This window comes from Tenebrio molitor, chromosome 8 (assembly GCF_963966145.1).
Source record: "Tenebrio molitor chromosome 8, icTenMoli1.1, whole genome shotgun sequence".
Lineage (NCBI taxonomy): Eukaryota > Metazoa > Arthropoda > Insecta > Coleoptera > Tenebrionidae > Tenebrio > Tenebrio molitor.
The window spans coordinates 2,166,907-2,191,686 of NC_091053.1; the positions used below are offsets into that span (position 1 = coordinate 2,166,907).

At 38.8% G+C, this 24,780-nt stretch overlaps 2 protein-coding genes across 2 annotated transcripts in view; both read left to right on the forward strand.

Annotated features, from left to right (window-relative positions):
• LOC138136671 (phenoloxidase-activating factor 2-like) lies at positions 1-2,300 on the forward strand. The gene is made up of 2 exons (XM_069055943.1): positions 1-662; positions 929-2,300. Exons 1-2 carry the CDS (start codon positions 502-504, stop codon positions 1,836-1,838), a joined length of 1,071 nt encoding a protein of 356 aa, XP_068912044.1. The 5' UTR covers positions 1-501; the 3' UTR covers positions 1,839-2,300.
• Positions 2,301-12,038: 9,738 nt separating this feature from the next.
• The window catches only part of pot (papillote), a 32,256-nt gene continuing 19,514 nt past the window's right edge, over positions 12,039-24,780 (forward strand). Inside the window, exon 1 of the mRNA XM_069055535.1 lies at positions 12,039-12,209. The gene's annotated coding sequence lies outside the window, so the exon portion shown is untranslated. The remainder of the gene's footprint in view (positions 12,210-24,780) is intronic.

Sequence of the window (24,780 nt, forward strand, 5' to 3'; positions counted from 1 at the left end):
AAATGAAATCCTGGGCTGAGTAGGCGTTGGCAAAATTAAACCGTTTAGAACAGTGTAAAGTTTGAATTTCCCGCCATTCGTCACGAATGACATTTGTTTATGTTTAATCGGGACATGTTTGTTTTCAGCTAAGGGTCCCCTTAGATATTTGCTTTGAGAATAGGAATCGTTAAGTTATCTATTTTCAGTGTAAAACATTGTAAAAAAAGAAAGATTTCGTTGGATCTAAATTTTAGGTTAGCTGTCAACATGCTCCTACGCTTTAAAAAAGCACAACAGTTGCCTTCCCTGCCCTGCATTTCATTTGAATATAAATTATAATAAAAGATTTATCGCTGAGATTACTTTTGTTTTGTTTTTTGAACTTCCTGGAAGAATTTATGGAAGGGTCGTAACCAATAATCCCCCAGAAGCACTTAACCACCACCCTTAATGACGTTTCGGTGGTAAATGTAGTCCTCAGGTATCGGTCAGTGCAAATGAAACCGTCACCAGGCAACAATGTTGTTCCTCACCCTCCTGTTCGCTCTCCCGATGCTGTCATCCCCCAGATATCATCATTTTCAATATAACTCAAGGAATTCACAGTGCCATTGTGTACCAAGACATCTTTGTGCTGACGACGATATAACCATGAATGGACACGGATTATTGGATCCTCGGTAAGTCACGCGGAGGAGTCCTCTGTGAAATTTTAATTCGCTCAACTTCTTCTCCTGCATGCTTTTAACAATTTTTTTGCACCAATATTAGAAAAAGTATTTGTCTTTAATTAGCTTTATGCGTGCACATGTGTTAGTAGTTTACAATTACAACACTCGCTGCGCTCGCACGTGTGAACTTCCCACTTAAAAAATAATGTACAGTGTGGACACACAGAAGTAGTGTTGCTTCAGTATCTGTTTAATTAATATAATTTTCTCTACAGTGTGGGCAAAATGATTTGTCCCGACCCCTCGGAGGTGTGCTGCGACGCCACCCCCAACACCGCCCCAGCCGAGAACAAGCCTCCCCGTTGCGGTTCACCCTCCAAGGCCCACATAAAATCCCGAATCACTTCAGGATCGCCCACATCCTTCGGTGAACTACCCTGGAACCTGATTATCCAAGAGAGCGGCGGCGATAAAAAACGTAACTTGTACAAATGTGGAGCATCCTTGATCCACCCCAAAGTCGCTATAACCGCCGCACACTGCGTCACCCCTTACTCCGAACAACCGGAAAAAATCCTGGTGCGTGCCGGGGAGTGGGACGTCGACAGCCGCGCCGAGCCCCTCCCCTTCCAGGACAATTTCGTCGAAGAGATCCTGATTTATTACGACTACAATGCCCTCTCCTTGAAGAACGACATCGCGATCCTGATCCTGGCGGAGCACTTCCAACTCGCCGATAACGTGGGCATCATCTGCTTGTCCTCCCCCGACGAGCGCATCGCCGAGAACGGGTGCATAGCGAGCGGGTGGGGCAAAGACGCCCACCCCGAGGGCAAATACTCGCCGGTTTTGAAGAAGGTGCAGGTGCCTCTAGTCCCGAGGGATTACTGTCTGCAGGCCCTGAGGGCCACGAGACTCGGCCCGAAGTACAGTCTCCACAAGAGCTTCGTCTGCGCGGGGGGCAAGAAGAACAGGGACTCGTGCAAAGGGGACGGGGGGAGTCCGCTCGTTTGTCCGCTGTTGGAGGACAGGACGCGCTTCGTCCAGGTCGGGATCGTTTCCTGGGGGATCGGGTGCGGCAACGTGGGGGTCCCGGGGGTGTATGTTAATGTGCCGCTGTTTCTCGACTGGATCGAGGGGGAAATGGCCGACAGGGAGCTCGATACGAGTTATTTTAAAATTTAATTACCACGAAGTACGTTTATTTTTATCAGGCTTTGTAAATATGGCAAAATGTGTATATAGGACTTGTAGATAAAAGGATAATGAAGCCTGATGGTTTGCAGTTATTCCAAGATTACTCCCGACAGGAGGTCTCCCGCCTAACAAGAGTAAATATTGATTGTATGTATTGTTCGCAACAAGCCGTAATAAATAAAAAAATAAATTAATGTAAAAAATATCGTCCAAGAATTTTATCCCAAGAATAACGTGCATGACTGTAGGACTTGACGGATTTAATTAATTTATCTGTTATTGTACTATTTCGTAATGTTTTTCGTTGAGAAATAATAAATAATGCATTTTTTTCTATTTACCTGTCACAATGAGCATCGTTTCTAGTGATTATTGAATATGGGGTTGGTATTGATAGTAACTATCAGTGTTAAATGTCATTTGAATCTGAATCCTTCTTGTAGGATCAAAATAAACTAATGAGGGGGTACATTAGTATTACAACAACATTTGGGAGACAATTTGAAATTTAATTTAATGAAATGACATCGCTTCATCAATACCAACCCAATTCCATTAAAATAAAAATCACTAGATCATTATTTTATATTTAAACAAATTAAATCAATGAAGCCTAAATAGAAAAAAACTTCTCGTTTCTTTAGAGACAATACACTGTCTTGTGACAATATGTTATTATGTTGTCTACAAAAGTTACAGATTGTTACACATGTGTAATATGGGTTGCCTATATTTCAAAATATTTTTCAGGCAAATTATTTTTTTTTATGATAATTCCAAGAGAAAAAAATATAAGAGAAAGACAAATATATTTACTGAGTCATGCTATACGTTTGTACAAGAGGAAATACTCAGGAAATTTGTTAAACAATTTATAAAAATTGTTAAAATTTTGAAAAGTCGGTTTTTGTACATAAAATCATCTCTGAATCAAAAATTACTGCAGATAGAGCAAAATTGTGCAGAATCTTTTTTGTAGAGCACGAAATTTCCTACATATTGTTGCAGATAGCTGTGTTGTAGCTGTCATAGTTTAAAAGTGAGAGGCTGTGTGAAATACACCATTTTTGTATAACTTACAGATTCGTCTGTTTTCAAAATATTTCGATTACTCGATTACTCACTCTTATTGTTTCGTTGGATGAGACACTAACTTTAGTTTTTCAGTTCAGAAATGAACTAAGAAATAAAATCAAAGATACAGTTTATCAATCAAGAATTTTGTTCATTAGGCAACATAATATACATCTGCGTTTGACAAGTTGTAAATAAAAATTACCGGATTAATAAACAATATGTTAATGAATTCATTTCATTAAGATTCAGTTACCTTGTTATTAAAAAATGTAAGAAGAATTTAATACGTTATTTACAAACATATTTTATTTTATGGTAAAGTCGTTTAGAATTAATGACATAAACTTTTCAGTTTAACAACACGCAGGTGTCATTTCTTTATAATTTTATGACAATTTATTTTACCATAAAATCCATGAAGAATATTTATCGTTGCTATGTTTTCCACAAGAACACAAAGGAAAATACAGAAGGAATTAATTGAATTGTACAAATCTACCAGTGTATATATGTGTAAATTTTTTATTATTTGATTTTATACATCCAACACTTGTAAACAAAACCAGACAATTTTTTTTTGCGCTGCAGGTACACCGAAAGGATCGCCTTCCACATCTAATTATCTTTTTCTACCAAGTAAACAAATGCATCAATAAAAAAATCCACAAAAACAGATAACTCGTTTATGAGAGGCTGCTTTCGAAAGTATCTGCTCCCACACGTTGCCAGACAAACAAATAACCAAGAAAAAAGCAATTTCGGTTGGTTCAGAGAGTAATTAAAATGCAAAAATAATTACATTATGCAATCGTGCTCGAGCTGTTGAAAAATAGTAGATTTGCTCGCTGCTAACAATCGATTGCTCACCTTTCCGGTGAGATAACATTTATAAAATGTGTCAGAGGTGAGTGCGCAAGGATCACAAATAAAAATGTGCAAATAGTACAAAAGAAACTAAATATACTTAGATCTTTTTGTAATTTTTCTGATTATGCAACCAACACAACACATCGATGCTGGAGGGCGAGCCGCCAGTGTGGCTATTGTATAAGAAATCCTTCAGCCTTCACGTCCTTTTCTTCACCTTATTGAACCACAGCAACGTATGTCGCATGCCAATCAAATCTATAGTCGGCGCGGCGACTCAAGGGAGTAATAAACTGGAGTGATCTTCACGTGACGGTTTCCTATTGGTTAATAAGAAGTATGGTGCACGCAGTCGAACTTTCCATCCATTCTTAAAATAGTAAGATTTAAATTTTCCACACAAAACTCAAATTTGGCTTTTCACCAACTATCACGTGAACACCTCGTGATTGCTTCGCAGGCTCGCTGCGCCAACTATAGTACCTGCACCCTGCCCATAGTCGTTTCTTTCTCGACCCCAATTTCTTTTAAGCTAACAGCCCGTGCCCTACACAATTCTCGCGACACACCCCCAACAGCCCAACCTTGCCACCACGTCTCTGATTAATTCACATTGTTTTTATTCCATCTCTTTTAGCATTTCCCGCACGCTTTAATGACACATGTCACAACGATTTACATTATTTTTGCTCCTGTTGCATTTGGAATTAATCGTCGACCAAATCTGCATGTTAATTTCACAATTTATGTGGACGTGATGCATCATCCGGTCGAGTGAATTGTAGTGAAATCGCGTGCATTCTGTCAATAATTTATGCAACGATCTATTTCACTTGTGACACATGTTGCCCGATTTTTTTTGGACACTTTCTCACCAGATTCCTCCACTTTCTGTCAAACCGGACAATGAGACGTTTCTCTTTTTTTATCTTTCATGTTTTTCTCTGATGGTGTTTCTACAATTGTGCATCGATGAGTAAAGAAATTCTATTGTGTTGGATGCAGTTTTATTGTTTCACTCGTTGAGATTAAATGTACAATGATTAGTTTGCCACTTTTGCTGGCTTATTTTCATCCAGCGTACTGGAATAAATTCATATCGTTGCAAAACATAAAAATTTCATCACAAGTGGGATGCATAATTGATTCTCTCGTTTTACTCCAGTTGCTCTCACACCACACGTTACTCCTTCCTACCTTTGATTCCTTATCCGACACACAAAAACAATAATAAATCGATAACTGAAACTACAAATTTTTTCAAATAATTTTGTTGCGAAACTTGATGTTTTGAAAAACAAATAATGTTAAAGATGTCGCAGACGTTCTTGAAAGGTTCTGCATAATAACGCAAAAAGTGCGTCGAATTTGAACCTTCTGGAAATAAAGCTGTGATCAAAGGAATACTAATGTTAATGGAAGCTGATTCAAACCAAAGGAACTGAAATGTGCTTTTATAAATAAAAGATGTCAGAGCTTGTTGCTTGGTTAAGAAGTCAGGATTGTTGTACGAATTATTATAGACTTGCTAAAAAATTATAAATGATAAGAAGGGACAAAATAGCAATTTCTGTGTTTCCCCCGCACATTCCTCATTTCTCCACCAACAATTTTTTTTTTACTTTTACCGCTATCCCAGGAAGGTCCAAAAAAAAAAAATCTCGCCAAGTCTGCAAACCTCGTCCACCTCCAGAAATACCATAGCAGGTAAGAGAACGTGTGGGGTGGCTAGTGTGGTGGGCAACACCGGTATCTACCACGCGTTACCGTATTTGGTAGCGCGAGGTTGGCAAGGCTGCGACCCGACACACGTTTCGGTAAAAGAGCTACTGCACCGTTCTTCACCATCACGAACCTTGTAAATTAACAAACCAGATCGTCAGCCTTTAAATCATCCATTGTGAGGTCTTGTGCAAATTGTGCGGTCGAGATGGGCTTGATTACAAACTTTCGTACGAAAGGGGACGCCTCTTTCATACATTAAACGGCTATTGAGGCCACGGATGAATGCCAAATGAGCCAAGGCATAAACGGCCCACGATGAAGACCTGATCCGTGTTGCTGAAACACTTTTGCTTTTTTTCAGAGAGACGGAAACGTCTAGGTGAATTTCTAAATTATCTAAGCTGGCTCAGAGTGTTGGGTCCTGGAGGGTGGGTGGTCGCGGTCAGTTTCTCGCTTTGCGCCAGCTACATATTTACATAATCCCAAAAATTTGTAATAGACCAAAAAAACTTCTAACGAGCCATTTAGCTTCGTCTGCTGGTCTAGACGCATAACATTCTCAATTTAAATTCCAGGAACAAGAGTACGTCCAAGGAAAAGAACGAGAAGTATTTACAAAATTGGAGGGTTCGCGTTGTGATTTTCGCCGCGACTAACGAAAAAGTGTCGTGTTGCGTAAAAAGGACGAAAAGCAAAAGTTCGAAAAGTCAACAACATTCCAGATATGGTCGTCCCACATATCGAGAAAAAGTGAATCGCTCAAAGTGGGAGCAGTTCGTGTTCTCGGCGCGCGTTCGTGTCCCTCTTAATTTATTCAAGGCGTGCAGGACTTAGCGAGTCGGAGGAAATTAGGGTCAGTCCTGGGAGGATTTAACGGAGGGTTCGGGTCCTGGAGGACCAGGGAGTGTAAAACGCGAAGGGTTGGGCGTAATAACATTTTCTAGTAGGTCTGTGTTAAGTTGTCCGAAATTGGAGTATTTCGCGGCGCGCTCCCGTTAATAACTCTATAAAGAAAAAAAGAAAGTAGAATTTATTTCTGTATTTATTTAAAATATTTGCACATTTTCCAACAACGTAATTGCTTCATCGATACTAATTCCAAGATTTTTTTTTCGCCGAGCAATAGACGCAACCCGGTCTTCTCTATTGCAGCACTCCGCTTCTATTAATAACGCTGAATTTATGTAACAGTCTGGGACGGTTATCATTATCAGCCATAAACCGCAGACTAATATTTGATGCAGCCTGCGAGGCTCATGTTGCAACAAAGTAAGAAAAGTATCATGGCGCACATTAATATTAATGGAGTTAGTACCGTAAGTGGATGTTCGCAGCTTAAGCTAATCTCGTGCAGCCAATATTAGGTACAGGTTAGAGACAGTTTTGCAGAATTTATGTAAATTGCGCTGCGAGGTATAAAATAAACATAGCGGAGAAGTTTTTTAGACGAGTTAATATTTGTCCTGTGGAATATCTTCAAATAACAAGCACTGGACTCTGTTATGACTTGAGAAGAGAAGTCTCCCGAGGGGACACTGTCAAAGTCAAGGTCACAAGATTAGATGAGGAAAACCTCTGAAAAAAACCCAAGTGTCCGGGGGCAGGGATTTGAACCCCGGACCTGCCGAATCGAGACCGGGCGCGCTAGCCTCGCGTCTACGGCGCTCGGTGGTGTAATTAGACTAGACTTGTGTTTAGTATATAGGGAAGAGGGGGTCGTAAAATCGAACCTTGAGGCACACCAGACGCATGACAATCTCGTGTTATTCGTCTCGTAGCGTACAAAACAAATAAAATTTTTATTTCTTTGCTGTCTAAACTGTTTTTGTGAAACCGCTGCGACGAGTCCAGTAGCAATGACACTCAAGTCACGTCTTCACATTGTTATTTTTATGTAGAAATCATGACACAACTTAATTCTTCTTCGGCGTTGTGGAGATCTTCAGCGACATTGTTGTGGCGACGTCGACACTTTCTTCTCTTATCAAAATCGACAAGGCGCATCTGGTCCGGACAGTTTCACATTTCAGTGGGATAAATTAAATCAGTTTTGAAATGAATGGCATTCTTGAACCTTGTGAACCTTTAACAAATTCCCAAACACAACATCGCTATTAGTCGCGTTTTATGATCTGACACTAACACATTCCCTTTCAAGAGTACCGCTACAAATTTTCATGTAAATATTTAAATAAGACGACGGTTTTGAAAGATTTGCGTGATTAATCGGTTGGATTAATCGCGATTCTTGTAGATATTTGAGCTGCGGTTTTGGCTTAATTGGAAAGAATTTTTGAAATTTCCTCCGTGTTGCCACATCAGTCTCCCATTACTGCACCTCCTGGCAGAGATCTTATCGGAGATTTTAATGGTGGAGTGTCCATTAGCCATCGATACTGCAAGATTTGAGAACTTAATTAACCGATGAGATGACGTTCATCCGAAATCCAGTTTCTCAACGGATAGACGAGAGACATTTCCTTTAATTACCAACCCGGCTGTTTCGTAATAAAGTCTGCAATAAGAGAACCACGCCCACACGCATAACTCACCGGTTATTATCAAAAGTCGAACGTGAATTATTATCATGGGATGCGTACGCCCCTCGATCTGCGTAAAAATTTTATTGTTAAACGGCGAGGCCGGTTTCTTTGAAAAATTTATTTGTTAAGGATTGCGCATCTAGCTGGAGTACAGTGCCGTCCAAGAGGTTTCACTGGAGTGTTGGCGTGACAAGCTCTTTTGGAAGCGAGAGTTCAATTTATAGCTTGGTAAAGTTTGATTTAAAAAAACAACAAAGAATGTGTAGATTAAGGAGTACGAGTGTAAATCACAGTCTGGTTCCATCTGCCATACCCGTTAGGTGAAAAAGCCAGATAACACCGATTTTTGTTAATCTTACGTCAAAATGACTCCAACGTTTTTTGTAGCTTATCAAATTCTGAACAAATTTGCTCATATGCAAAATTTTTATAGGACTAATAGTTTTCGTGATAATGTATTTAGAATGTGAGATCACGCGACGCGACAAGCGACTTAACAAGGAAAGTGTCACCGCGCAGTTGAAGCTGCTTGTTGCTAAATCGAGAAGGAAATTTCCAGTTTCTTATAAAGGAATTTGTAGTGAATGAAATTATCTTTAAAATGATGGGCGAAGATTTGAGATTGCTCAATAATTGCAAAAATTATAGACGTTTGAATTTGGTACTGTATGTTGAAATCACTTGTACAAGATTTTGCCGGAAATTCTTTATTTTCGCTCTAAATTGAAAAAAATTGTTTTGCAACGTATTTAGAATTAAATACCCGATAAATTGATGCACGGATGTAGTCTTTGATAGTCTTTAATTTGTCTGTAGCAATCTTGAAAAGAAATTTTCTCTATTAAAATTATAATGAAATTTATCTGACTTTGAGTCCTTATAACTTAAGTAATTTTTGAGATAAGATAATTATCAAGACACCATTTAATTGGGAGTTCAATTGTGAATAGATTACATGTTTTTTTTTTTGAATTTGTAGTGGTAATAAAGAATTCCCGGGAATATATCTCACGGAGGTAATTTCAGCAGACATGACAGATAAGTATCAACTTTGAACGTCTATAACTTTTGCAATTATTAAGCAATTGCAATTTTTCTACCACCAGTTTAAAGACAATTTTATTCTCTATAGAACTGTAGGGTTAACATTAAAAACCTAACCATCAGTTTAGCAACGGGAAGCTCTAAATACGCGACGACATTTGGAGTCGCTCAGTCGCGTAGCGCGATTAAAACTTCTAAATCTTAAAATGTGATTCATTTTTATACTGCAGTGTTTTCTTCTTTGTCTTCCCTAGGATGATATACTGTTATTTTCTTTTAACTATTTACCAAATTTAATTTGATTATTCATTTCACAAATTTTTACAGAAACTGCGTAAGACAACATCGACACTTACAAAAAATAAAAATATATAGTGAAATCTACAATTTCATAAAAAAGAAAAACAAAAATTATGGGGATTAGGGGATAAGAGTGAAGATCACTAATTTTCAGTCTAATTTGATTTGTCCACATCGTTAAGGGGGTGGAAATGTCAAAAAAAGGGTTTTAATTAGATAACACCGATTTCTGTTAATCTTACGTCAAAATGACTCCAACGTTTTTTGTAGCCTGTCAAATTCTGAATAAATTTGTTCATATGCAAAATTTTGATAGGACTATTAGTTTTCGTGATAATGTACTTAGAAAGTGCGATCGCGCGACGCGACAAGCGGCTAAACGAGGAAAGTGTCACCGCGCAGTTGAAGCTGCTTGTTGCTAAATCGAGAAGAAAATTTCCAGTTTCTTATATAGAAATTTGTAGTGAATGAAATTATTTTTAAAATGGTGGGAGAAGAATTCAGATTACTCAATAATTACAAAAATTATAGACGTTTAAATTTGGTACTGTATGTTGAAATCACTTGTACAAGATTTTGCCGGAAATTCTTTATTTTCGCTCTAAATTTAAAAAAATAGTTTTGCAACGTATTTAGAATTGAATTCGCGATAAATTAATGCACGGATGTAGTCTTTGATAGTCTTTAATTTGTCTGTAGCAATTTTGAAAAGAAATTTTCTCTATAAAATTATAATGAAATTTATCTGACTTTGAGTCCTTATAACTTAAGTAATGTTTGAGATAAGTTAATTATCAAGACACCATTTAATTGGGAGTTCAATTGTGAATAGATTGCATGTTTTTTTTTTTAAATTTGTAGTGGTAATAAAGAATTCCCGGGAATATATGTCACGGCGATAATTTCAGCAGACATGACAGATAAGTATCAACTTTGAAGGGCTATAACTTTTGCAATTATTAAGCAATTGCAATTTTTCCACCACCAGTTTAAAGATCATGTTATTCTCGACAGAACTGTAGGGTTAACATTAACAACCTAACCATCAGTTTAGCAACGGGAAGCTGCAACTGCGCGACGACATTTGGAATCGCTTAGTCGCGTCACGCGATTAAAACTTTTAACAGCATTAGAAAAGAATCAGTCTTCTGTTTTACTACTACTACTACTACTACTACTACTACTACTACTACTACTACTACTATTACCAATTCAATTTCTAATAGATTCCAAGACAGTCTTTTAAAATTCGCAGCGGTAATAAAGAATTACAGAGAAAATCTCGTAAGGATAATTTTAATATACTGATCGTCAGATAACAGCGATTTGTGTCAATCTTACGTAAAAATGTCTAGAATGTTTTTTGTAGCTTATTAAATTCTGAACAAATTTGCTCATATGCAAAATTTTGATAGGACTAATAGTTTTCGTGATAATGTATTTAGAAAGGGCGATCACGCGACGTGACAAGCGACTAAACGTTGAAAGTATCGCCGCAGAATTGAAGCTGCTTCTTGCTAAATTGAGAAGGAAATTTCCAGTTTCTTATATAGGGATTTGTAGTTAATAAAATTGTCTTTAAAATGATGGGAGAAGAATTAAGATTGCTCAGTAATTGCAAAAATTATAGACGTTTAAAATTGGTACTGCATGTTGAAATCACTTGTACAAGATTTTGCCGGAATTTTTTTATTTTCGCTCTAAATTTAAAAAAATATTGTTTTGCAACGTATTGAGAATCGAATTCCCGATGAATTGATGCACAGATGCAGTCTTTGATAGTCATTAATTTGTCTGTAGCAATCTTGAAAAGAAATTTTCTCTATGAAAATTATAATGAAATTTATCTGATTTTGAGTCCTTATAACTTACGTAATGTTTGAGATAAGTTAATTATCAAGACACCATTTAATTGGGACTTCAATTGTGAATAAATTTCATGAGGTTTCCTTGAATTTGAAGTGATAATAATGAATTCCCGGGAATAAACCTTTCGGAGGTAATTTCAGCGGACATGACAGATAAGTATCAACTTTGAACGTCTATAACTTTTGCAATTATTAAGCAATCGCAATTTTTCTACTACCGTTTTAAAGACAATTTTATTTCCTGCAGAACCATGTGGTCACTATTAAAAACCTCACCATCAGTTTCGCAATGAGAAGCTTCAACTGCGCGGTGACATTTGGAATCGCTTTGTCGCGCCGCGCGATTAAAACTTCTAACGGCATTAAAAAATCTAATTTGATTATTTCTTTTAAGAAACTGCGTAATTATGTTTTCTGGAATTGCAAGCTCATGTTCAAGGAATTTTTTAACTCTTCGTCCTCGATTACACAACACGCAGTGACAAATTAAATTTTCCTTAATCAAACTAGGTACCACTCGCTCGTTGGAATCCCTTTCCAGAGTGTCTCAATCTCCAACACCTTCCTCAGATCTTCTCCGTCCGGAAGACCCTTTTGCACCCAACCACCTGTCGAGCCGCCCATCGCGGCACTCCTCCCCCCGCCGGTCCTTACCTCACCACAATACCATCGGCACAGGTGACGATGTCGTCACCCACGCACGGTTTTCCACGGTTGTCTAAACAGCTCTGACCCCTCCTGGGCACCTGTGACGTAGCCGTATCGCGGTCTTCGCGGCCGATGCACGCGGCGGACCAGCAAGTTGGTGCGAGGCTGCCGTGCAGTCGCTTTCCTCCTCCAAACCGTCGGTCGCAGAGAGTGTGGTGTGGTCGTGTTGAGGGCGCCAGCCTTTGTGAACAGTGCTTTAAATTTGGATAACCGGCACCGGATTCGTGGTAAGTCGCGGCGGTTCCGGGCGGAAGCGCCACAAAGTGATGAGGGCGGCGAGGGCGGCGGCGCACGAGTGCAAAGATCACTGTGACTAATGTGACAGGTCATCTTAAGTTTTTGATGCGAAATGGACACTTAGTCATTGGAGGCGCTCTAGGAATTGATGTGTTTGCGCAACACTAGGAATTCATTTGTTTTTTTATGTGGTAGAGGCTTCATAGAATTGAAATTCGGTTCGTGAGAATTAAGTTTTTTTAGCAAATTACGCAACAGAATCGGGTTTTTTAACGCGAAATGCGTGGCAAACGTTTTTTCAAAATCTCTAAAGATTGTCGAAATTTTGGAAGCAAAAATTGTTTTTCAATTTTTCTAGATCTAAGCTTCTCAAATTGCTTTGCACAACTCATAAGACTTGTTAATGTATTCACTTAGCACCCACAAGACTTGACGTTGAAGTTTTAACTAGCGGCGCGCGCTTCCTTTTTGGAAATGAATTCAAAATTTTTGGAAAAATTTTGACACAACCAATTAAATTTTGGTAACTTAGCGCCTACTTTGTTTTTAAACTCTGTGGAAAATCCATCTTAAAAACACATAAAAAGAAATTGTTTTCAAAAGTCAAAAATCGTAAAAACAAGATTTTCAAAATTCGACAAAACTGGAGTTTTTGAATTCCTAACCACAAATTCTGCAAGATAAATATTCTTCACGCACAATTAACTTATTTCCAAAAATCGTATACAGCAGGACAACTGGAAAATTCAATTTTCAAAATTTTCCAAAAACTTTTCAAACCTCTCAAAACCCTTCCCTTTCCCACTTTTTGTTGCCTCTCGGGCCTCAACTCTACACCAATTGCACAATTTTCCAAATCTTTCCAATTTTTTTGTGCTCACTGTGTATCTCAAGCTCCTCTAAATCTTTCCCAACATTTCCGTCAGCCGGGATGCACCCCGTACTTCATATTGATTTAAGAATTGCGTTACACAACACGAAAGCTCGGTGAAGCATGAAGTAGCGTGAGTCCAAGGATGAAAAAAAACCGCCGGGATTAGTCACGTGGTTCACTGGACCTCATCTTTTCCTCTGCAAAATCGCGATCACATTTTACCTCGAATTTGCGCACTTACGTACTCGACATACTTGTTTTGGATTTAATCCGCGAGCCGCAATCCCATTGGTCGGGTTAATGGGACTTGCGATAAGCCTTAATTAGCGCGATTGTAATATCCGATCGGAGAAAACACCGCTTGTCATTTTTGACATGTGGTGGTTTTTGCCCAGAAACACGAGAGGTATTTATTGGCGATTGTGGACAGGAAAATTGGTGCTAAATCAGGTGATTTTTTACTTGAACTATTTATTTTACAAATGGCAGATGAAATCTGAGCCATAAAATAGATGACCACGTTAGATCACATCGTAACGTGATATGAACCCATGCGTGGAAGCCTCATTAGTCTGCAGATGGTTCAGTAGAGCTTAGAAAAACACCAAAATGGTAATTCCCAGAGACGTGTTCGTCGATTTTTTGTCTCTTGTCTTCCCTTTGCTTTTAAAATAACAACTTTTTCATTCCTCTGTCACGATTTCATTTGCAAGGTCACAGCCCATGAGAGAATCCAACACCTTAATTCTTTCTTGGATTCTGCTTTCCACATCTTAGTTTTTTGTTTCGAAACGATCGCACTAGGAGATAAAGAAGATAATTCAGCTGTCTCCGGCTGCAGAGGAGGTGGAGAGCGCCTCGGCCTCCGGCTGCGCCTTCCAACGGCGAAGAGCTCTCGGTCGGACTCTCGTTTGCAGCAAAACAAAGAAGCGGCGTTAGAGTCCACAATCGCAATTAATTTCTCCCAGCATACGACATGTTTGCTTAACGGTCCTGCTCCGTAGTTATCCTCCGGTGGATTTTACAGCTGCGGCTTGCCACGGTCCGGTGGTCGTATTAGTTCCGACACAACTAAATACGCTCCAATATAATATAAATCAAAGTAATGCCTCGGCATTCCTTATTTACTGTTACTAATTATTACTTGGGAGATTTGTACCAGCGCTGCTACAATTCCAGGAGGCATCGTAATAATAACCACTTTATTGTTATTGCTCGCTCCTGAAGCGCTCGCTCGCATTCCGCGGGCGACGCCGCCATAATGGACCTTTGTGCTCTCGAACAAAGAACAAATTCGGTTTATTAAAATGGGGCGAAAAGAGTGCGATTGAAATGTGTGGACCGGGCTCGAGAGGACTTCCGCCCAGAAAGGGTCATTAGTGACGCTTCACGCCAGGTGGTGAAGGTCCCGGAATGACGAAATCGCTTCCGTCTTGGGACGCCGGGAACACTATTAAAAACTTTCGGTTGTGTCTTTGGATAATAGTGCGCTTCTGACTCTTTATTTGGTCAATTACAAAAGTAAAAGTTTTCTCTTGAGGAAACTCCAAATAAAGAAAGCGAGGGGAAACGGAATTGTTGTGTTGACAGGATGTTGACAGCGCTTTTGGGTGTTCTGTCGCCGGTTATTCTTTCACTGGCACCTAATTTATATTATACTTATCAATTGAATGCGGTGCAACTAAATATATCTGAGTTTTCCTGGCTGATACGATCCAGAACACCTCCTGAAGGTTTGTAAAATAAAAAATGGGAAAACACCGATTTGCATTAGTCTTACCTGAAAATCACTTGAATACTTTTTGTAGCTTATTAAATTCTGAACAAGTTTTCTTATGAGCAAAATTTCGGTAGGACTTATAGTTCATAAGATAATGCCGTTGGAAAGTTCACTCGCGCGACGCGACAAGCGACTAAGCGAATGTCGCCGCAGGTTTGAAGCTGCTGTTGCTAAACTGACTGATACATTTTAAATCCCTGATATACCGTTTATAGAGAATAAAATTGTCTTTAAAATGGCGCAAGAAAAATTGAGATTGCTCAATAACTACAAAAGTTATAATGGTTCAAAATTGAGATATCTGTCACTTTTGTTAACATTACCCAAGTGACGTTTAATCTGAAAATGACCCGAATACTTTTTGTAGCTTATTAAATTCTGAACAAGTTTTGTTATAAGCAAAATTTCGGTAGGACTAATAGTTTTGAAGATAATGCCGTTAGAAAGTACACTCGCGCGACGCGACAAGCGACTAAGCTATCCGAACGTCGCCGCAGGTTTGAAGCTGCTGTTGCTAAACCGACTGATACATTTTCAATCCCTGACACCAGTTTATAGAGAATAAAATTGTCTTTAAAATGGTGCAAGAAAAATTGAGATTGATCAATAACTACAAAAGTTATAATGGTTCAAATTTGAGATATCTGTAACTTTTGTTAACACAAGTGACGTTTAATCTGAAAATGACCCGAATACTTTTTGTAGCTTATTAAATTCTGAACAAGTTTTGTTATGAGCAAAATTTCGGTAGGACTAACAGTTTTGAAGAAAATGCCGTTATAAAGTTCACTCGAGCGACACAACAAGCGAGTAAGCGAATTCGAACGTCGCCGCAGGTTTGAACATGCTGTTGCTAAACTAACCGATACATTTTTAATCCCTGACATACTGTTTATAAAGAATAAAATTGTCTTTAAAACGGTGCAAGAAAAATTGGGATTGCTTAATAACTACAAAAGTTATGGAGGTTCAAAATTGAAATATCTGTGACTTTTGTTGGCATTACCCAAGTTAGGTTTTTGTCCCATAGTTCGTTATTGTCAATTAAAATTAAAGAAAACTATTATGGAGTCTATTGAGAATTGAATTCCTCACAAAATGATATATAGATGAGGATAGGGATAAATTGCAGTAAAAGATACTGACGATTGTGGTAATTCTGATCCGCCGAATGTATCTAAATGAAGAAAAATTATTTGAATCGGTAATAATTAGCGATGATATGTCAAATTAAATTTTGTGATTTCAAATTGTCATTAATGAAACTCTTGTAACATCTAATGACGTTTAATTTGCCTATAGTAATGTGTAAAAGCGTACTACTTAATCAAATTTGAAATAAAACTTAAGGAAAAAGTACTCAGTTTGAGCACTTGTAATTTCCAAACTATTTCAGATAATTAAATTATTTAAACATTATTGAATCGAGCAGTCAATTCTTAATTGATTTCATTAGTTTGATTGATTTTCGCACAACAATACACAATTCCCCGCGAAAAAACATCACCGGGGTAATTTCAACAGACATGCAGATAATCATCAGATTTCAACATCCATAACTTCTGCATTTATTGAGCAATCGAAATTCTTCTGACATCATTATAAAGATAATTTTATCCACTACGAAACCGCACGTGACAAGTTACAATTGTATTATTGGTTTGGCAACAGCGCGGCTTCAACTGTGCGACGATACTTGACGCGACTAGTCGCTAGTCGCGTGGCGCGATCGAACATTCTAACGGCATTATCGTGAAAAGTATTAGTCCTATCGAAATTTGTTACATGAGGAAATTTGTTCAGAATTTAATGAGCTACAAAAAACATTCACGTGATTTTCAGGTGGGACCAACAGAAATCGTGCTATTCGACTAAATCTCTTTTTTTGGCTTCTTCACTCCCTAGAGATCTGTGGGTTTTCATACTTTCTCTTTCAAGGGACGATTTCTCTTGGAAATTTTAAAATCAACGTAGAACCTTCGCAATATTAAAAACCAAGTAATAGTGACCTCTTGGCCCGTTTACAATTTTTTATTAAGTTAGATAATGACGTTTTAGAGGACACTTTACATAACTCATTAGCCTGTTTTTATATAATTATATGGATTGAGTCAAAACTGCCAACAAAGTATTAATATTATCAAAGTTTCTTGTTCTTCAACATTGAACTGGAAAAGTTGTTTTGCCCCCATGGTACCATTTTTTACCACTTGTCTACATTAAAATGCGTTTCGTTGCCTTGTCTTTGTCATAACAACGCTCTACTCTAGTTATTTGTAAAAAGGCGTAGCAATAAAACAACGTGACCTGTGTATGCAAATTCCCAATACAACAATATTGCTCGTGGAGTTATAAAAAATGTAATTTGCATAGATTTGTTGACACAAATGTCAACTTTAAGGCGTGTTTCTTTCGATCTATTTTGCAATAGGAGTAGACAATGGTTGGCAACAATTTCGATATAAAATAAATAAGTCGTGTTGTTAACTCAAGGTTCTTTAACTATAACGCAAAAATAAAAGTTGTGGTCGACCTAGTAGGCAAGAACAGTCAGTCGTGAGTGTTGCTCGTCGAACGGGAAAAAATAGTAAAACGAAATTGTACGGATTCATGAAAAGCGATTCTCACGTGTTCCTTTCCGAGCACTTTTACCATTGTATAACAGACCATTAAGCGTTTAATTATCGTAGTGAAGAGAGGAGAGATAATACCTAGGAAGTAGAAAGCATTGAAGAGGCTCGTGCATAACATTCTATATTTGCATAACCATTACAGCCAGTAACGTCATGACATGTTCATGAAATTTAATCATTTCTTCAACGAGGTGGAATTTGCGAGAGGATGCGCCAGCGTTTGCCAAACGAGACGAATTTGAGATATTTGTGCGGCGAGTCGTGCAATTATTACCCTCGCTGCTCGCTACTAATATTTTTATTATTTTTAATTATGTTGTTTTATGAGGGAGAAGTCTGGACGCACGAGCCAGTGCTTATTTTATCCCTCGTGTAATTATTGCCCTTGCTGCACTTGTGCTGTAAAATTGTAAATTGGATTTTTTTGCCTTGAAAGCAAACGTCGAGAATTTCTCTCTCAAATCCTCATTAATTTTTTTTTTAAATCTTGCTTCCCATATCATTCACGTCTGAAACCGTTAAACGTACCTGGTGCACCGAAATATGCGAATGTTTTTCATTCTGGTGTCATATTCAGGCAATTAAAAATGCCAATTAGCCAAGCATGTGGCTTTTCTGACCGAAATATCATTCTCAAGTGTTTTGCCAGCGAAAAACTTTTTTAACAAGAAAAATGTAATTTGATACACGTCTGACAAATCAATTCCTCCAAGATATTTAACAGATTGGCTCCCAACAGAAGCAAAGTCCACATTGGTCGGCAGTTTTGAAAACACTGGTCTGCACACATCTGAGTTATGCTGCGAGGCCGGTACTCCTTTCTGTAAAAATGCGATCCAAGGTTATGCTGGAAGGACAATGTAGCCGAGGATTTAATGCATGTGCACTTGTTTAAAATGTTGCAGGATTCTGCGACAAACTCACCTTGAAATGCGCCTAGAGGAAATAAAGCTGCGCGGACGTGTCTCAGATTAAACACAGAGTCATTACAAAAACGCTCGAAACACGAGCGCATCCTGCGACACTGTCCAAACATCCTGAGTGTCCTCAGTGAAAATTCCGCGAAAATCCTCAGGAAATCCTGCGACTGAATCAGAAGCAACGAGCGTCTCGACCAGCAAGTTTTTTGTCTGACGCGATGGGTTTATTGATGGGAACTGCTTATAAATTCGCCATAACTTTCTTTAATAGATAATAATTGTGAATATAAATGAAAATGAATGCAACTATGCGGCACTGGAGACAGCGACATTAGTATCATTTAACATTACTTAAATCGCAAACGGTTACGTTTCAATTAGCGAAGCAGAGACATTTCCAATATGGAGAGCTTGGAGGAAATTGGAGGAGAATTAAATTATTATGTTTTAAGAGTAACGAAATAAAATAGAAACTATTAGATCTTTCTTTCATCACATTTTGCTTTAGGAAAAAAAATCTCTCGATCTACACTATTTCATTTTTTTAAATATATTTTTTACAATTTTTTTCACCCGGCTACTCTGTTATTTCGTAAAAATACTTCAAACATTCCTCATTTTATTACTCTGTTTCTCTAAGTCTCCCTTCATCAGACTGTTACTACCGAGCACCGTGGATCAGTGGCAAACGGGTCCGCTTTAAATTTGAGAGGTCCGGGGTTCGAATCCCGAAACGGACTGCGTTTTTTTCAGAAGTTTTAATCATCTAGTCTTGTGGACTCGTATATAGGAAGCGAATGCTGCTGCTACAGCGACCACATCCTCTAAAAGCACTCGACTTTGACAGTGTCCCACCCGAGGGAGAGACTTCGCAACGAGGGGTCTCTACCTAGGGTCGAACCGGGGTTATGGGCGTAATAATAAGAGTCCTTTAGTCCGAAAAGCCCCCAAGTCATAACAGAGTCCAGTGTTTTTTTTTTATCTGCAGTATCTGATTCCTGTCACATAAATTTCCTTTTTGCTGTATTTTTTCACTCTTAATTTTTTTCCATTTATTTTCCACTCACTTGCTCTCTTATTTCGTGAAAGTAGCTCGAGCATTAGTATTTCTTTCCACTCATTCTACTAGTCTCTCTACTCTTGCCCCTCTTTCACTTTCTTCCCTTTACATACTATTTTCCCATTATCAAGGTGTGAAATAAATCTCTCCAACCTCCGATAATGCCACAGGTAATTCCTCCAACGATTCTCAAACAAACGTGCACCTCCTCCGACCCGTAATTGCGACATAAACCATCCACTTGTTTGACTTTTATTTTCAAACCTCTTTCACCATCCAATTTACTTAGGCACGGGCACTAATTTTTTCCACATACCTCGCTGCTCTATTAGATCCAGTGGAAATAATTGTTAGAGCAAATAGGTGGTCGCACTGTTGCGAAATTAAAGCTACTTGAAAAGTGAACGCGTAATTGCGTAATGAATGCTTTCGTTCTTCAGATCGATAGCAATCTTCGACCCGACCGTTGAACTTTCCGTTATTACTATGAGCTTTTATGTTTGGAGCTATTGTTGAGACCGGCTCTAAATTTAGCATGGTCGAAAAAATCTTCACAGAAACTTCCAAAATTGGATTCTTCACGAAGCTATTGCTGTTTGGAGCGCTCCGCGAAATATTCCAATTTCGCATGAGTTGCAATACAGTATCAAATTTATTTCATTTGGTCGAAATTGCATAAACTCAAATCTAAAAAGATGTCAATGAACTGCGATTGTTTGCTGAGATTATCTTTGAGTTTGTCTTTGGCAAAATGACATCATCAAGAACACTGATGACGGAATAGCAAATGTTTCCAGGATGTCGAGGCATGCCTGCGAGGCCGTAATTTATCGCTATCAGGTGCGAAATAATTCCATTCCACTTCTATCATGGTAGACCAAGTCCTTCTTGTCGTTCCAAACCCAACAATGGTTGTGCAAACAAGCATCGGTGATTTGTATGCAAAACACGTTTCCGAAAAAAGTCCTCATAAATTCTTTCAGTTATTTTTAGTTTGTCGAAGTCCTTGGAAAAAATGTATCCCGTTGACTGGTCCAGCGGCCTTGAGGTTTGCGGTTTTCCAATCTGGTGGCGAGTCCGGTGAGCTTCCGGTGCGCCATTCCACACTCATCTAATTACTCCGGCGCGCAGATAAACGAAAGTTGGTCGCTTGCAAAACGCGATCGGACTCGTGGGAATTATTAAAAAACTATCAACAAAGGAAACGTTACTTTGTGTTTTGTCGAGAGATCGCAATGGAGCAGAGCGATCGAGTTCGGTTCTTGGTCGAGCATTAACATTTCTTCGATGCAGATCATCGGACGTAGCGGTTTACGGTGAGATCACTCTTAAATATACGCCTAAAGACGACATTTATCTGTTTATTATTCGGCGTGTGTGGGACAAGACTGTGAGCGTTTCGAAAGTCGGCATTGAAACCGCAATTACGCCATTTTTGTCCACGACAATGCTGACAACACGAGAATTGGCTGCGGAGGACAACTGGCGAAGAGGCTTCAAGCTTATTCGTAGAAGCTTTGACTGACAAATCAAACAGCAGATGCTTTAGAATGCTTTTGGCACCAGAAAACATCACTAGATCCAAGATACACCGACAGTAGTGCAAGAAGGGAGCTGCGGAAAAAAATTTGACCAATGGTATACAGTCAAGGAGGACCCACGGTACTGAAGAAGTTCCACCAGCACCAGAATCTCCTTCAAGTGATTTTTGATGAGATGCTCGATTTCTTGCAAGATTTTTTCCTTTGACTCAGTACCCAAAGGAGTACCATTTTTTCAAAACTCTGGAAATTTTTTTTAATTTTGGGATGGGTTCAAGGCAGAACGAGAAAATTATGGTGTGCTGTACCGTCACGTCAACGCCATGGTTCCACGGCTTTCAGTACCTTCGTGGTACTCATTTTCCGGATGATGAAGCAGTGATGAGTGTGTACGCTTTCTGTGACTTACACAAGTGAAATGTACTACACTTAAAGTGGTTAATACACATTATTATTATCATTATTATACTGCAACCTTGTAGGTAGCGCATGATTCCTTCTCATGGAGATGCTACTGTTACGTTGATTTCCGTTTTTGTTGTTAAAATTATTGTTTAACTGTAAACAGATTGTTTGCAAACTGAAATGGTACAGTAGGCGTAGGCGCCACTTTTGCATACATTACCGCGTAATAATTGCTCTTAAAAACTTTACCGTTGCGGTAAATTTCTGCTCCACATGTTTAAACTTTTGTGTGAACCAGGTAAAAGCGCACACCTGCTCTAATAATTGTCTGCGAGGAACTTTCAAAGTATCAAATGGTTGAGTCGACACTAGATGATTTAATTTGAGGAGGCCTCGACAGAAACTGAAAGTAAAGGCCACGATTGAATATAATATCGCATGTTATGCAAGTGCAGCTGCATCTCGAATTGTCGTGGAGTGCAGTGTTGGGTCAGACTAGATAGCTCTGGAAACGGGATTGGACGAGAGAATGCCGAACGTGATCGCATTACAGTTATGATGATAATGGGGATCTTCAATCGGAGGATTCAACAATTATTCGGTCAGTTGAAATTCTTCTGTACAGTTAATTTGAAATGAGGTAAAAAGCACATAAGATTTAGATTTGAGGTTGTTGTGGAAGTCGTACCAGTATGAAATCTCTGATTATCATTGGATCAGAGAAGTCCAGCCACGGTGGGTGCAACCAGCACTTGGACGGGTGACCACCGGGAACAAATTGTGTGTTCTTCTTTATGGGGACCTGCGACCTTGAAGTACCTCCTCTGATCATCTTGATCAGAGAATAGATAAGCAACGTTAGGCGTGGCCAACATTTGGATGGGTGGGCGACAACATTATCGGTCTCAATTGTCATTCTGGGTCCGAATAGTGTCATTTCATCATCTCAAGACTTCATTCGTCTTTTCCACCTTTGACAAACGATGCGAGTAATTCTGTTCGTGTCTCGGATAAAAAATCTAACATTCCAGTACCCCGGCGAGCTCGGCTCGTTACCGACCATGGAAATATTACTTCGAATCGGCATTACGATTTCTCCTGTCGGAATGCTACATCGAATTCGAATTATGCATCGAAATATGATTAATGTTTTGCGCGTAAAATGCGCAAGAACGCCTCGGCGCATTTTTGCGATGTCGAGATACGGGAAAGCGCTTGCTCGTAATTGTATGTAATTTGCGGTGCGTTTTTCGCGAGGGGGAAGTTGCCGCATGAAATTTTATAACGGTAATGTGATTAATTGTATCCTGTTTTGATTATGTGCTTTTTCTCGGGTGATGTTTTAACATAATTTACGAATTAAATGTCCGGTCATTTATCACCTTCAAGACTAATTGCTCGGGGAGTTGGCTCCATCAACAGAAACATTTTTTAAACGCCGACTTTAATTTTTAATTTGTATTTACTTCTCTCCCAAGTCTTCATCACTTAACAGTCGCCGTCTCCTTTCCTGCTTCATTACTGTTTAATTAGCATTTTTTGTCAACGTGTGCGTCTCATTAACACTACTCACTTTACTTTCTTAAGATCTTTTGATCTGTAAAGTGCAGTTACATCTCACCGTTTAATGTCCCACATCTCTCAGAAACGATCTAAGAGACGTCCAAACAAACTATTTCCCTCAAAGCTCTTGGAGTACCACTAAACAAGCTTTCCTGCATTACTTGAGCCTTTGCAAAAATTAAAATCGGACCGAAATCCAACTAATCGTGTCCTCGGTGATGCAACAGTACCACAAGTACTTCTTAATTGTTTTGTTATTTTGCAATTTTACCTTGACGCAACATCAAATCATTTACTAGTACTCGCATAGAGACTCTTCACTCTTGCAACGACTTGTTTATCATCTTTGTGCCAACAGATCTGCAAAAGAAGAGTCAGTACCATATGGTACCTCACCAACGGTAGTTACGTAACGATTTTTTGATTACAATTGGTACGACCATCTGTCCTACATCTCATGCATCAAACCAAACACCTTTTGTTCTTCGTGTTGGTTCTGTTGCGAAATCGCGGAGGAGTCAATGGTGATGGATGAGTTTTGGCCTGGGGGCCTTCGATAATTCGAAAGTAAACGTGTTGCGTGTTATTCTAATCGTCCAGATAAATCACGGCGCAGCTCAAGGGTCCGATTGGGTCCCTCTCTTGTGTCGATGACCCTTGACAGAAGTACTTGTCCGTTGGAGCGGTTCCGTGAAAAATTTCGACGACGATCGTAAATCGTGCGTTTTATTGATTAATTAAAAATGGGAATTTATTAGTTACGTAACACGCGGCGACAACAAATACGAGTCTCCGAAAAAAAAATTACGGTTCTTGTATGCGCACTTAACGACCCATCAGCCAGAGGGAAATGTCATTCTGGCATAAAGCGAGTCGTTCCAAATCTGGATTTCGTGGCCGTAAAACAAACAGTTCCGGACAGTTTTCACGCAAAGCGGTTACTTCACACTTCCAGAAAAACAAAGCGATTGCATCACGGATACGTCCACATTCCGGGGCGTGACTCTAGCCACGTAATGACATAACAGAGCTGAAACTTGGTACCTGCGTGAGTTAGGCTCCAATTATTTCCTGTTCTGGGATAAGGAAATGCAATTCATATCGAGTTGGGGAGTGTGAAGACCTTGAAAGGTCACACTAATTATTGGTGAAGTTGAAAGTAAGAGTGTTGCTGGAACATTGTCGGTGCTTTCACTGATTGGCCTCATTGGGGTCCACTGTTCTGCTATACACAGTGAGATAATAAAGAAAGCGCTTTTACGAGTCGTGTAACTGTTTGTCTCTTTCACAAGCGCGAAAGAGTGCTTTTAGTCGGAAAAAATATTTCAAGACTTGTTCTTTACTTTTCTCTTGTATTTTTTTGTTTGTATTTATCAAATAATATTAGGCGTGAAGTAATGTGTTTGAATAGTGACCATGTTAAATGACGATTTTGGTTAAGATCTTAAATCTTATTCTTTTGAAGAATTCGAAGAAATTAAAACAACATTCATTATATTATGTATATTATTCAACAAGCGTGTAATGACGGCTTTTACGCACCAGGACGACGTAATCATCCAAGTGAGTAATAGCCATTACACACGATTTGAATACGATTCCATGTAAAAAACCTAGTACATAATGTAGGGATTGGTCCCTTGTGGGGTAATGAGTCATTACTCACGGCTGTGGGTAACGAATAGCATTACTTAACAGCAAATGCGTGTGTAATAAATATATTATTCTAAAAAGTGCAGAAAGATTACTTTTTCTCAAACTAATTCTGATATCTATAATTTTTAA

Excerpts from the sequence above, each read along its gene's own strand:
- LOC138136671 (XM_069055943.1), top strand. The coding sequence starts at position 502 with ATGTTGTTCCTCACCCTCCTGTTCGCTCTCCCGATGCTGTCATCCCCC. Across the intron at positions 663-928 it reads CACGGATTATTGGATCCTCG|TGTGGGCAAAATGATTTGTC; the intron begins GTAAGTCACGCG and ends TTTTCTCTACAG.